The sequence below is a fragment of the Amblyomma americanum genome, chromosome 1, assembly GCF_052857255.1.
Source record: "Amblyomma americanum isolate KBUSLIRL-KWMA chromosome 1, ASM5285725v1, whole genome shotgun sequence".
In the NCBI taxonomy this organism is placed as follows: Eukaryota; Metazoa; Arthropoda; class Arachnida; order Ixodida; family Ixodidae; genus Amblyomma; species Amblyomma americanum.
In genome coordinates this window covers 162,417,637-162,432,634 of record NC_135497.1, presented here as the reverse complement: position 1 = coordinate 162,432,634, position 14,998 = coordinate 162,417,637, and the positions used below count along the sequence as shown (strand labels likewise).

The 14,998-nt window shown below is 44.3% G+C and overlaps 2 protein-coding genes across 3 annotated transcripts in view; one reads left to right on the top strand and one right to left on the bottom strand.

The window, feature by feature from the left end:
* Window positions 1–6,301, top strand: part of LOC144114079 (deubiquitinase OTUD6B-like) — a 48,370-nt gene extending 42,069 nt beyond the window's left edge. Inside the window, exons 8-10 of one of the 2 annotated variants that reach the window (XM_077647560.1) lie at window positions 616–677; window positions 2,838–2,944; window positions 6,135–6,301. In XM_077647560.1, the coding sequence (XP_077503686.1) occupies window positions 616–677; window positions 2,838–2,944; window positions 6,135–6,231 (266 nt within the window). In that variant the 3' untranslated portion in view covers window positions 6,232–6,301. Of the gene's footprint in view, window positions 1–615; window positions 678–866; window positions 997–2,837; window positions 2,945–6,134 lie in introns of those variants that run through there. The other variant, XM_077647561.1, reaches the window with a different exon arrangement.
* A 1,942-nt stretch (window positions 6,302–8,243) lies between these two features.
* Window positions 8,244–14,287, bottom strand: LOC144114588 (protein NYNRIN-like). Its single transcript, XM_077648429.1, has 2 exons — window positions 14,245–14,287; window positions 8,244–8,659 (listed from the first exon to the last, which is right to left on the bottom strand). Exons 1-2 carry the CDS (start codon window positions 14,285–14,287, stop codon window positions 8,244–8,246), a joined length of 459 nt encoding a protein of 152 aa, XP_077504555.1.
* Between the last annotated feature and the right edge of the window lie 711 nt (window positions 14,288–14,998).

Sequence of the window (14,998 nt, the reverse complement as noted above, 5' to 3'; positions counted from 1 at the left end):
GTTACCAGTGCATTATAAATAGAATAATCGCTCATCGAAACTAAGGTACAGTTAGTTTCCACAAAACCCTTCGGCAGTGAAACATGCCAGACAAGAAGTGCTGCTAGGCTTTAGTTAGGATGCGGCGGGAAAAATGAGGCCACCCTCAAACACACCCCACGTTCACCTCATTACGTGGTTTCACACCGCTAGCGCTGCCAGCAGGTGGCCAAAGCCATGCAGCTGACTTGTCTCTGCACGCAAAAAGTGATCGAAAAGAGACGTTAGAAGGAGGGCCACTTGCACGGGCATGGCGCACAGTTCGATAAATCGAACTATCGTTGTTCGATATACTGCGCGACTTCGCTATGCTTTTACACAGAATTTAAAAGCGGATAATCACTGCATTCGATATGGCCAATGATTCAATGTATTGGGTCTCGACTGTATTACTGTTTGGTGGCTAATTTTCGCGTTGTTACTACACAGCTGCAGGTTATTCAGAACACTTTCACTGCAGATTCATTGCATGCAGAATTTTGGAGCAAGGTTGGGGGTTGAGTTTTCATTAGTATGTAGAGTGCCTTGACCTTTTTGCTCCTACAACCTTCTCTTTCCTTTTTCCTTCACATGCAGAAGAGTATGAAGAATATTGTGCTGAAGTTTCAAGTACTACAACTTGGGGAGGACAACTTGAGGTATGAAGAATTAGCTTTTATGTCCTTGGGAGTTATGCGGTTTTCAGTGCATAACTCAAGGCTTTTTTTTTTTACATTTTCATTGATGTACATTATGCAGTATGTGACTTATATTATTATGTGAGGTGACATGCAGTTTATGCTGTGCTTTGCATGCGCTTCATGGACGGCTTTTTTCACGTCTCGCAGTAAGCCTACCACATCAGGTTGTTACAGCTGCCGATGGAAGATAGGAGGGGACACCAAGTGCTGAGTTGAGACTGGTGACTAATGGAATAGCAAGACTTCAGTGTTGTTGGCCCCTACAAGCTCTGTTAGAACACAGTAGCCTTTGTGTATGCAGGTTTATGAAATGAGTTTCAGGTAGGACATATGTGAAATTTTCCAGGAAGATAGCAGTATATGTGCTATTTATACAGTGTTGCAGCTTGTGGACTCTGAAAAAGTGATAGCTTTAAGGGTCCCAGGTCGCAGAAAAAGTGGCATTGTTGGTGTTAGCCACGAGCGTTGGCCGTGATCGAAAAATCCCAAGGGAAGCAAAGAATTAATAAAATTGAGCTGAAAAGAAAATTGAGTTAGGGTGGGAATCAAACCCTGGAACTTCAGATTCGGGCTCACAAAGGCTCGTTGGTTCAAGCTGAATAAAGGTGGACCTAGTGAATGTGTTGTGGTCTTTGACTTAGTCTAGTGTCTTGGAGACATGTACTGATGTGTACATGAGTATTTATGATTATTCTGATTAGGAATTGGGTAATTGAGTAAGCAGTGCGAACGGGACCCAATAACACTATCACATTTTTCTCTTAAAGGTGAAGCTTAAGCGTACCCTAAATTTTTTGTTAAATGTCCTGAATGAACGTATGCTACAATGTTGTGACATGTTATCACTGAATCTAGTATAGGCTAAGTTTTAACTGAAATGTGAAGTCAAAACCATTTGTGAAGGTCAGTTATTGACACTTGAGTTTTAGGTTCCATAGATTACTTATAAAAAAAAAAAAACAGCCAGTTTAAGCAAGTGTGAAGTGTGCAATTTCCTTTATTCAGTAAAACAATTTTGGGCTCAACAAGGAGTGGGAAAAGAATTTTGGAAACTTCTCTGTGAAACACTGCATATTGTGGCATGACACGAGAACCAGTATATTATTCGAGGCACCACTCCACTGTAGGTTTGCTTGCTCCTGCATACTGCTTTGCAGTCCTCGCCTCACATTTCTTATGCTTCTTGTGCCTTTTTCTCGCTACTTTGTTCATTCACTTCAGGGGGAATGAAAGTCTTCTCGTTCGTATAGGCTCTGTAGTGGGGTAGCTGTTTTAACAAACCACTTGGTCTTGTGGTGCACTATATATTTTCATGTCATGTCATACCAGCAAGTCCAAACCTCTACATTAGGTAACAAATGAAACTTGTTACCAAAGTTACTTAAGAGTATTTAAACACACTACTGCTACTTTTATGTGCTACAGCCATGACAACTGCACACATTTTCCATAGACTTTGTGACAAAGACATCACCTGTGCTTATTTTGTGGTGCTATGAGCACAGATAAGTTTAAAGCCTACCTGGTTGCTGTATCCTACATCTCATGGGTTTTCAGGATTTGCATGCGGCTCACCTGTGACCAGATTTGCAAATTTGCCCCCCCCCCCCCCCCCCCCCCCCCCCCCCCCCCCCCCCAAGAAAAAAGAAAATGGGGTCATGCTTCATTGCGTCAGCCTTCTTCAGTAGGCAAACAATCAAAAAGTTTATGGCACACTTTTTTTTTTTGTGTGCAAGCGTGAAGGTGAAAGTTCTTTTATACATTGTAGTTTTCATGTGCTAAAAGTTTCACCTCATAAAGGGTGCTGCATTCATGAAATGACAGTTACTGTTCAGGCAGCTGCACTGAACAAAGGAATGCCTTGTAGAATGATGATATCAAGTTTATTAATGAAGTTTTGTTCATGAAGTGAGTTGCACTAAGATGTTTCTGAAAAGAATACTTTGCTTAAGTATGGATGCAATGCATATATGGACTGCTGCCTTCTCAAGGCTCTGAGCGAGCCTCGTATGGAGCTTGCCTCCTCAGTCACAGTCATGTGTTGGATCAGGAACTATCATTTTACAGCTTTTTTTTATGTTGCCTGTTGCATGATATTTTCCTTTCTCTTTCACACAGCTCAAGGCATTGTCGCATGCTTGTAAGGTGCCCATTACAGTTGTGCAAGCATATGGACCTTCCATTGAAATAGGAACCGAGTATAATTGTAAGCCTATGCTGCTAAGGTAAGTCATCTTCTGGCAATGCATGACATGAAATAGTTGTAGAAAAACTGTATGGCTGTTTAGCCCTTTAATGGGCAAATTATAAAGCAGTGTGCTCTTAGCAGTGTGCTCTTGTCCAGTTGTCACATTTTTTTCACTATTAGGGAGAATAAACTGAGACTGTTTCTAGCTTTCAAAACTACAGGCCTTGTCATCGTTGCTGCTGCTACCTGTATATTCATCAACAGATTTCTTACTACAGTTAAACTTGGATATAACGAAATCGAGAAAAGTCTGCGATTTTTCGTTACAGGACGGTTTTACGTTACATCCAGTTCTTGCGTGAACCTCGAAAGATTATGCAGAACGGATACCAAAATGAAAAATAAATGCTATGAAATGGCCGAACAAATGTTAATAGTAAACCAACATTACTCAAAGTCGTAAACATGGAGAGAAATATGGTGATTGTGTTGATAGCGCGGGTGCGGCAGCAGCTGCCACCATCTGCGTTGCGGATTGCACCATGCCGCTAAGCGCAGAGTGGGGAGAGTGGAAGAGTGGGGGAGGCAATAGCACCTGCCCTTTTCCTCCATGCTTGTCTCCCGTAAAAATAGCCCTCGGAAACAGACTCCTGGCCGCACGTTGCCGGCACTCTCTGCTGTCCCCACTCCCACCACGTGTCTGCTGTGGCACCTGAATCATGCGAGCACCCGAGTGGCGGCGGCGGTGGCGATGGGCGTGCACTGCTCGTCCCATGCTTCTTTGCTATGTCCTGTTGTTTTGTGCTGCTTTTGGACATGAGCTGTTGTAGTGCCACTTGGTCTGATGCTACAAAAGTGAAAGCTGCGGAGTGCCGCTGTAGTGGCTCAGTGGTTATGGCGCTCGGCTGCTGTCCTGAAAGACGAGGGTTCGATCCCGGCTGCGGAGGTCGAATTTTGATGGAGGCGAAATTCTGGAGGCCCGTGTACTGTGTGATGTCGGTGCACCTTAAAGAACCCCAGATGGACAAAATTTCCGGAGCCCTTCACTACGGCGTCCCTCATAGCCTGAGTCGCTTTGGGACGTTAAACCCCCATAAATCATAAACCTGAAAGCTGCAGAGACTGCTGCATTTGCCATGGAGAGGTGCCGATCACATGTTGTGCCAATTGTGTTCGCTCATTGCATTCCTCTCATCGCAGTTCGTGTTTTATCATCATTAATTTGCATGATTCGGCCAAATTTCAAGTAACATAGCACTAGTTACGGATAGCTGGCGTGGCAGGTTTGTTATATTCAGGTCGACCGCTACAACGCTTTCGTTACATGGAGTTCGCAAATACACATGCTTCAATGGGTGTGGCATTGGGGAATTGAAACTTCATAATACCGCGGAATTCGCTACACGTAGGTTCGTTACATCCAGGTTTGTCTATAATGAGGCACATGCAGTCTGGGTCATCGTTGCTGTCACTCAGTCATTATTGCTGTCGCTTATACAGCAGCTCACAGTAGAAGAGTGAGCAAGGTGGTTCCCGAAGCTAACATTAGCTCTTTGTATCCCAGTGGCCACATATGTTGCCACCAAGTATGACCAGATTACATGTCATACAAGAGAAGTGAAGCTGTGAAATAACATGCAAAGACAATGCTTCTACAGCAGCGGCGGCACAGCAGCGATAAGTCCATTTCAGCTTCACTTTTTTCTACTATCGGTTATCTGCTCATACTTGCTAGACATATGTGTGGCTGTTTGGATTCAAAGGGTTGACAGGGAAGGAAGGTGGAAGCCTCAGTTTGCTGAACAAGGTTTCGACTGAAGAACATGTTTTTCTCTGGGCCATTGTGGACATTCTTGGATAGAATTATAAAGGCCACTACTTTCAAGGGGGAAAGAGCGTGGGTTGGGGTTAACCTCTTTTCCAGCTGAGAAGGCATCCCTTATTCAGTTAATTGAGGTTTTTTTTTCCTACTTCTTGCTCAGGTTTGTGCTTCGTGCAGCAGTTCACTATATTTTCTGATCGAACACTCATCCTTTAGCCAACTGCCCTTGTTACAAATTCTTCAGCTGAATGAGTTTCTGTACAATTTTTTTGAACAGATACAAATTAATGCAAATGTCCATTGTCTCGAATACGTGACAAGCCAGAAATCAAGAACTTTTCCACCAAGAACAGGCATTTCAAGCATCTGGTAACAGCACAGGCAATTTACAGTGCTCTAGGGAGTGTAAGCAATTTTTTATGCAGCAATTTTTCTCCTACTCTTCTGGTAACGGTTCTCGCAAAGCGAAGCATGAGGAGTTGTTGAACGTAGTCTAGTGGTCGTACATTTGCATTCAGTTTTCCTTCTCAAAGCTTCTCCACTGTGGTCTCATACTTTTTCACCAGAATGTGCTGCCTATGGGTAACATGTTGACGTGAAAATTCGTGTGCAAGCTCCATGTGGTGTTCAGTACAGGGTTGACGTGTTGTGGTGTGTCGCAAATCCGCGACACTGCACGTTAAATGACCTATGCAGATGCCACCCTATTCACCTGTGCAGTGGCCCTCAGAATTACTTAGTACTAGCACAAGTCTAAAAAGGGATGTTTTCTCTTTCACTGCTATGCATGGGTGTGATGGTTCCCTTTACACAGAATCTGCACAAGCCTGTTCCTGAATTTGAAATTGGAACTAGCATACTGCTGGTAGGAATTGTAGAATTGAACTGGTGTCCTTTACTTAAGTGTTGTTGTGTTATTTTTCATGTGTGAATAGTAAAAACAGATTAATGCAACAAGATGACTGGAAAAAGAGTCACTTGTATGCAAAAACCTTGCAATGAAATTTTTGTTAAAAGCTGGCGTTTGTGTCATTCCGTACTGTTTTCTACACAGTGCCATTAAATCAACCAGCCTAGCCAACACTATTTATGCTAAGTATGTGTGCAGTTCGTTACAAATTTTCTAGTGCATTTAAGTTGGTGATATATTTATACTGTATAGTGGTGATAGGCATGAACATCCAGTTTCAATGGTAAGTTTCTTTCTATAGCAGCTGTCTTGGGATGGGGCCAAGCAACTAGTTGATTGCAAGTCCCATTCATGGGAGGACATCTCTTGGAATAGATACAAATGTTTTACATTTATTTCTTGGCATGTTTTTTTTTAAATTCCAGCTTTAGATGTGCCTGATGTGCTTTAGATGTGCTCACATGCATTCTAGTAATTACCATGACTTTGGTGCAGCTACCACAGGTGCTTGTATGAAATGGGAGAACATTACAACTCACTTGTCCCTAACGAAGGCAAAGTGGATGAAGACCCTGCAAGTTTGGAGGCATGAAGAAATTTTTTGTGCTAGTATAAACTGAATAAAGATGGAAATGGGCATTGCCTTTTTTCCCCATGAAAAATGTGTTGATGTCAATGAATGAAGGTTCAGAAAGTAGTACATTTCATTAACACTCCCATCTCGCGAAAAATTGATCCAACTCGCCTTGCTCTATTTGTTTGGGCCGCCGCGGCAGTCGAATTTCGATGGAGGCGAAATTCTAGAGGCCCATGTACTGTGCGATGTCAGTGCACGTTGAAGAACCCCAGGTGGTCGAAATTTCCGGAGCCCTTCACTACGGCGTCCCTCATAGCCTGAGTCGCTTTGGGACGTTAAACCCTCATAAACCACTATTTGTTTATTTGATTCCTCAAGGGTCTCGTGTGAGACCTTACATGTGGGAGTGGGCGTTACAAGACAAAAACAAAGTGGAAATCACAATGAATTGTTATCGGTGAGTCGCTTGAATATTACAGGGTTGATGATGGTGGCAACTTCGGTGGGCAGGCCATTCCAGTCTCATGCTGTGTGCAGGAAGAATGACTGCTGAAAAGTTGTGGTATGAGCTTGTGGGGGATACACTGCATTACGGTGGCTGGAGCGGGCAATGCGGTGGGCTCTTTATATGTACTGGTTATCAGAAGGCAAAGACTGAAAAAATTTATGAAAAAGGCTAAGACTCGCTATCCTACGGCATGAGGCTAGAGAGGGTAAGTTTATTTGGGCTTTTAGTGCTGAGATGCTAGAATCATAGTAATAATTTGACAAAATGAATCGAGTTGCACAGTTCTGAACTGACTAGAGGGCGTTAGTAAGGTTTATTTATTTATTACAGATACCTGCAGTGCCCGGAGGCATTATTGCAGGGAGGGAAACGCAATGACTTCTGCTCGTTTGGCCGAAAGTAGAGGCCAACAAAAATACAATACAACTACAAAAATACAAATACAAAAAAATACAAATTACAAGTAAGAATAGATGAGGAAAAGCATGCACTGAAGGAGAACAGCTGCACTCCAAAAAAAAAAAAAGCTAATGAAATGAAAAGACGCGCAAAAGAAAAGCGCGCGACGTCACACATCAGATAAGAATGCGCGGAACTGACCTTCCGTGCAGCACTCAGTAACGCCGGCCGGCAGCCTGTTCTACTCATTGATCGTCCGTGGAAAGTATAAGGCTTTGTAAATATCTGTCTTACATTTAATCTCTCGGATCTTCCACTGATGATCAAGTCGTCTAGAAAAAAAGTGAGGTTGAAGCAGGTACCGGTCTTTGTCAATGCTCAACCTTCCAAAATAGATGCGATGCATGATTTGCAACCTAATTTTGGTGTGAGTCAAATAGCATTCGCATACTCCAGCTTGGGTCGCACAAACGTTTGGAAAGCAAGTTGTTTAATAGAGGGAAAGGTTACGGCGTATATAACCTAGAGCATGGTTAGCAGAATTTATTATGTGGTTAACATGACATGTCCAAGTTAGGTCACGCGAGATATGCACACCGAGATATTTAAAAGATTCAGCTCGTGCAATCTCGATGTTATTAATGTTGTGGGATGCCGTTTCTGCTGAAGGATGAATCCCAACATAAAAACGTAACAACTGTTTATTCAGTTAGCGATGGCAGCGGACGAGCATAACAGCGCTACGCACGTCTCGATAGTGGAAGGAAGAAAGCCGCCCTTCCCAGCCGGGCAGCCTGTTTTTGTAGCCACCGTCGGTGACGCATGCCTTGGGTGACGCAGTGTTGCGCTGGGCCGGATGATAACAAGGCAGAGGCTGCGCGGAAATATGCACAGAGTGTGTCGTCACATCACCCCCCCGCAGAGTGGAGAGCCCTCAGGGCTTGTAAAAATCTCTGCAGCGTACCCGACGTCCATAGCATGTAGTAGTGGTGAGCTGCAGGAGACGGGCGGAGGGCAGCGATGGTGCGTCAGAGCTGGGCGACGAAATCGGTGGAATCTGACGTCGCAGTGGTAGATGGCGATGCAGCAAGAAATTCGCTGGGAGACTGAGCGGTTCCCTTTAGACCAGCTTAGCCGGTGTAGCCTGAATGTCTGGCTTGAAGGTGGCACGAAGACCTAGGGTGACGGCTGGGATGGCTTCGAGCCAGGTTGAGTCCGGGTGGCACATAATGGCTGCTTTGAACTGTCGGTGGAAATGCTCGATCATACCGTTGGCGCAAGGGTGGTAGCTGGTGGTCCTCGAGCGCTCAAACCCAATGGTCAGCCCGAGGAGCCTGAAAAGGTGCGATTCGAACTGTCGTCCTTGGTCAGTGGTGACGCAGTGAGGGGGCCGGCAGCGAGCAATCCAGCCGGCGAAGAAGGCCAAGGCAACGTCTTCTGCGGTAATTCCCTCAAGGGGCCATGCCTCAGGCCATCGAGTATACCGATCGATGGCGATGAGGCAGTAGCGATAGGGTCCAGCTGGGGGAAAGGGCCCTAATGATAGCAAGGTGGATGTGTTGAAACCGACCAGAGGGCTGGGGGAATGCTCCGAGCGGTGAAGTGATTTGCCTGCATGGTGACTTTAGCGCACTGGCATTGAATGCAGGAGCGCGCCCAGCTGCGGCAATCGCGCTGCATGGAGGGCCAGACATAGCGGTCGGCCACAAGGCGTGAAGAGGCACGTATGTCGGGACGGCTGAGATTATGCAGCTGGTTGAAGATGCCACGGCGATGGGAAAGGGGCACGCAAGGCCTGCTTCGTGCTGTTGACATGTCGCAGTAGATAGTCCTTGTTGATCCAGGTGTGGGACTTGTTGCAGCTGTAGTGAGGACCCGCCCTTAAAAAGTTCTTGCAGTTCGACATCCGTAGTCTGAGCCTCGGCGAGGACATCAGCTGTTATCTGCGAAGAGCTGATAGCTGCCACACGTGAAAGCGCGTCGGCGACCACGTTGTCCTTCCCGCTGACATGTTAAATGTCGGTGGTAAACTGGGCAATGAACGAGAGCTGGTTCTCCTGGACTGGCTGGAGTTTGTCGCGGCATTAAGAGAAGGCGTAGGTCAGAGGTTTATGGTCGGTGTAGATAGTGTAGTGCAGTGCTGTGCTTCAAGAATGTGGCGAAAGTGTTGAACTGCTTTGTATATCGCCAGAAGTTTTCTGTAGTAAGCTGGCGAACTCGACAGCAGGAACGACATCCCACATCTGGATCACGTCCGGGTCACCAGATGTGGGATGTCGTTTCTGCTGAAGGATGAATCCCAACATAAAAAAAAACGTAACAACTGTTTATTCAGTTAGCGATGGCAGTGGACGAGCATACCAATGCTAAGCTCGTCTCAGTAGCGGAAGGAAGAAAGCTGTAATCTAAGAAAGCTATAATCAACTATAATCAGAAGAAAGCTATAAGCTATATAAGGAAGAAATGTTATAATCAGGCACAACGTACTTACGATGACGGTGGATGGGCATGAAGACAGTTTTGGAGACATTTAGTGACATGAGCCAAGTGTTACACCAATCCTGTATGCGAGTAAGATCATTTCGTAATGTGAAATGGTCGGTAGGGTTCGTTATTGCTCGATAAACAACACAATCATTGGCGAAGAGGCGGATATGGGAAGAAATGTTATAAGGCAGGTCATTAACATATATCAAGAAAAGGACAGGCCCAAGCACGGTACCTTACGGTACGCCTGAAAGCACATTTGTAAAGGATGAATGTGAATTGGCATACACGAACTGCTGGCGGTTAGTTGAAAACCCTCGAATCCAGCTTAGAATACACGGATGCATGTTAAGACGTGATAACTTTAGTAAGAGACGACCATGGGGAACCTTGTCAAATGCTTTTTCAAAATCTAAAAATATTAAGTCAGTCGGAGTGTTGCTGTCTAGGTTTAAATGTAAGTCTTGCAGAAAAAGAGCAAGTTGAGTGTCACAAGAATAATTTTTGCGAAAACCGTGCTGACTTGGATGAAAAAAATCTGTTTTCGGTGCTTATCTCATGCAGTTTTTTTTTCATACCGGTCTGCATGTCATCGATACGAGCGCAGGCTGTCTCAATTTTGTTTAGCCGCACTTTAATTTCGCTAAATGTTTTATCATGATCAGCCACCTTCATTACAATAGACTTTAGTTGCTCTAGTATTACCGTCTGCATGGATTGCAGTTCTTTCAAAACATTAAGAACCTCTGTCTTGTCAGGGCCAGGATTAGATTCAATTCCGCCGGCTAGCATGAGAAGCTTCAGCAGCATACGAGCACAGTCACACACAATGGAGCAAAAACGCCGTGGGCTCGGTAGCACCAAGAGTGCACGATGGCTAGTTGGCTTAGCGTAAAGGCAATAAGGGCTCATTACCTACAGCAGGAAGCGCGGGACGTTAGCACGGGTCATCACTGCCGCGCTGACGAGCCCACTAAAGGGCGCGCTGCTCCGAGCTGGTTTTTTATCCCAATTTCAGGCATGCGTAGGAAGTACAGGGGCAGTTTCGGTGTTCAAGCGGCTCTGGGAAAAGCACGATGCTTGCAGATATGGTCGGGGATCAGCTGCGGATTGCGACCAGGACGTGCTGTCACTGAACGGACGATGCGGGGACCAGAAAGTCTCCACCAAATGATGCCAGTAAAGCAGGAGTGTTGCGCCTGGGCTGGGCCAGACAACAGATGCTGGACGTCAGACACGGAGGCTTGAAGGCTCCAACAGCTTCAGGCTCCAAAGTCCGAGGAACTGGAGCAGGAAGAAGCGCGGGACTATGCTGGGACCATTAGGTCGAACCGTGGTACTTTGTCAGATATAGTAACAGCATTATTCTACAGTAGAGCATTAGTCCACATTTCAAAGTTTAAGCTACAAGTCCAAATACAACTTTGTGAAAGCAGCTTGGATAACGCTTGTTTACTGAACTCGCTTACCCCTGCATGGTGAAGGGCAGCAATAGTGGGACTTCGCACATAAGGTTCTCCCGCAAGTACTTGATATAAAATAGCCTTCATTAAGCGAAATTCAACAATTCTCTTGGCTATTTTTTGGCAATTAAAAAGTATTGCATGATGTGGTAAAATTAGTGCATCATGCTTGAAGTTGCATCGGCAACTCTTTTCACTATCCAACTTCAGCAACAAAATTACTCGTGAAATGATCACACAGACCACTAAACTCTTGTGTCCAGAATGCTGTTCAAGATATGTTTCATAGGAAACAATATTTTAGAAGCAATTTTTTGACATTTTCATGTCATTAGTGTATCTGAACCAGCGAGGTGGGATATGCGCGTCACACTCATGAGGTAGGGAGGGCTGACACAAACTTTCCAAGTTTTATTCAAAGGGCATACAAATATAAATATAAAGGCTGCACAGGCATGGAAAGGCAAGAGAACAAAAATTTTAAAAATTAAGCAAACAGATGGGAAAGGAATAATGTAGATGTCAGACTTGCAGTTGCATGCCAGGCGATGCAGCAATAATAGTACGTGTACCTTGTTTTCAGTAGACATGAAGGCAAAAATTCGTACAATTTGTCTTCCCATGTAGAGCCTTTGCAAACAGATATCGAGATACTGCATAGAGGCAATGACAAACCAGCACTTCTTGAAACTCCTTTTATTGAAAGAAACAGACTGCATCAGCAATGTATCAGTCCGTCTGTATAACAGTAAAATGCATTTTCTAGGAGATGCGATTTCTTTGTTTTGTTTTTTTGCTCTCGGACTGTTCTGCACCTGTGCAGCTTTTGTATGTACCCTTTGCCAAAAGTAACCGAGCAACAGGGTTTTGCTTCTCAGCCATGTAACGAAGCCTTTACGGCACCCCTAAAGACCGCAAGGTGTCAGAACGCGAGGACAAGAGTTCATCTTACTCTACGCAGATTCAAAGCTTAAGGGCTGCCGTAAGTGCTTCGCTACGCGGCTAAGAAACAAACCATTATTTCCTGGTTACCTTTTGCAAAGACAGTATATTTGTATGTGCTTTGAATAAAACTCTGTTCAGTGCTTGCGCCAGCACCGTCCTGCCTGTCCTGTGATCGTCTTAAACGTGCATCCCACCCGCTGATTCCAATATGCACCAATGCACCACACAATCAATCTTCGTGAATTAAATTTGTTTATATTATACCCTAGTAACAAAGTTGGTCTATTGTAATCATTGGTTTATTCAGGGTTTTTTTGTGACCCTTACTGAAGCCCATGCATTTCAAATGGGTTTATTTGGAGCACGGTGGCTGCAGTCTCGGTGTATTAGCGGAGTATATGGCCGTAAGAGACATTTCGAGATACTTGAAGAAGCATTGGTGGTGCTCAAGAAAAGCACGCTAGTTTTCATCTGCAGTTTCTTCTACACTGCCTTGGTAGTAATGAGCACCTGTTTGCTAGCATATCTTTTTTAAAGCATTTTCAACATTTAAGTGCATGTAGATATTGAAATATTAATTACTCTTAATAAAACTTGTCTTTTAGACTCAGATGACTTTGTTGTTGAAGGCTTATTGTATTCTGGACTTAAGAGGAACTCTACCTTTTAGTTTTTTAAGTTAGCTTAGATGCAACTTTCCTTTGCAAGTATATTTGATTTGAATTGATTTGATGGGGGGTTTGACATCCCAAAGCAACTCAGGCTATGAGGGACGCCATAGTGGAGGATTTCATGTAATATCAACCACCTGGGGTTCTTAACGTGCACAGACATCGCACAGCACACTGGCCTCTAGCATTTCGCCTCCATCAAAATGTGACCGCTGCAGCCGGTATCGAACTCACGTCTTTCGGGCTTCCTTTGCATGTGCGAAGCATAAATCTCTTTTTGGTAATTAATGCGCAGATGGCAAAGAACTGCTGTGCAAAAAAAAAAGAAAATGTGGCTAACTGCAAATTTTTACCTAGGTCCTCGTTTATATTTATAACTTACTGATTGCCTCTCCATGGTGGCTCAGTGGTTGGGGTGCTCGAATGCCTAGCCCGAGGACACAGATTTGATCCCAGCCACGTTTTGATGGAGGCGAAAGACAAGCGCCCATGTGCTGTGCAATATTAGTGCATGTTGAAGAACCCCAGGTCACCACACTGGAGCCCTCCACTCAGTGTCCCTCATAGCCCATGTCACTTTGGGACGTTAAACCCATATCATAGAAAATCTTACTGAGGGCCTAAAGGTCAGTGTCCTGAAATCTGAAATTCATGACTGCTCCTGGAGCTAAACAGACATCAGCACGATAAAAACCACACTCAGTGTGTCGGAAATCAAGAGTTGTGAATCAGAAGTGTTCAGAATTCATTTATTCTGCTTGACCACACGCACGATGGGTCTTATACCTTTTACAGTGCTTAATGTGAACACGACATAGTAGCTGTTTGTCTGCACGATATTTTACTAGCGCAAGTTTTGTAACCTTGAATACCAAGCCGTCTCGTTTTTAATGTGATAGCAATAAGGCTCTTGTGTAGAAAATCCACTGTCGTCGACGGCACTATGAGCAAAAAATCCCCGGAGAAGCAACCTAGGTGGACAACCCAGGTCACGTAACCTTGCGACGTCATCACAACCTGCCCAACCAGATGGTGAGCAAACTGACCACTGTAGCAGGTGGCAGTTAAATTAATGATAGGTCGTGAGAAGTTGCCCAGGAGGAGCAACCTGAATCACATAAGCCCTACCAATAGTAACACCTGCCATCACAGGGCCATCGCTTAACTGCTGCACCACTGTGCCAGGAGTAGTACGAGTACTCCCAGGGATCTATGAAAGTAAAGTCGAGAATGACCAATTCCGCATATATGGGCGTTAACCCACTAAAGCTATTGCGTCATAACTTTACAGTGGAGCTTTAGTGTCCCCTCCAATTTTTTTGCACATGTGCATTAGGTGAAGCTGTCAATATAAAATTGCTGGAACATGCTTTTAAGATCATATACATGATCATTTGATCTACACATCACTTACTGAAACTAAGACCTCAAACAAAACTTTCTTTAAATACTCAGTTTTGTTCATGCATGTACACGTCGCTTGGGGACTGTATAAAAGCATATACAAGTCTAGTGCTATTCCGTCTGTGCCTTCTCTTGTGCTTCTGTTTTTTACCTGGTTTCACCTGAACTACCACTATGTACAACTGGGAGTCCATTTCAGCTATCCAGTTGAAACCAACCAAACAAGTCCCATTGGAGGAATCTTTAAAAACCAAGTGGTTCCAATGGTTTTTTTTTTTGTCTGTAATTGCATAGCAGAGACAAAAAACTTCGGATATCTGTGTGAAACTGAAACTTTGTTAGTGGGTTTCGTATAGCAGCAAGCACAGCTTCACAGCACGGTTGCATGGTGGCCTGTTTTTGGGGTTACTGTGAGAAAAAAGGAAGTAGTTTTGCTTGCAGTAAATAGGTTTTATATTTGCAGTAAAAATTTTGATTAATTGAACTCACCTTATTTATTTATTTAAAACATACTGCAGTCATTGAATTAAACTGACAGATAACAAGCTGATGCATCAGTCCTGTTGAAGTTTTCTGTACCTGAATGGACAATAACCGCCATGAATTTCACACATGGTATAGTTAATTCACACAATTTATGGTTTATGGTGGTTTGTCAGTGTGCACTGACATTGCACAGTTCACGGGCCTCTAGAATTCAGCCTCCATCATAATTCGACCACCGCGACCGAGATCGAACCCGCGTCTTTCGGGACAGCAGCCGAGCACCATAACCAATGAGCCACCACGGCGGCGTTCACACAGCTACAGCCGTTGGTCCAGGCACCTACTTCTAAAAAGTTTACACAAAAACTTATTTACGTGATGACACAGTGGAACCGCGCATAGCTGGAATATTAACATCA

Coding starts and splice junctions, on each gene's coding strand:
- LOC144114588 (XM_077648429.1), bottom strand. CDS start 14,287: ATGGACTCCCAGTTGTACATAGTGGTAGTTCAGGTGAAACCAG. Junction 8,660..14,244: donor GGTAGTTCAGGTGAAACCAG/GTAAAAAACAGA, acceptor TGCTATCATTAG/GGCCCTTTCCCCCAGCTGGA.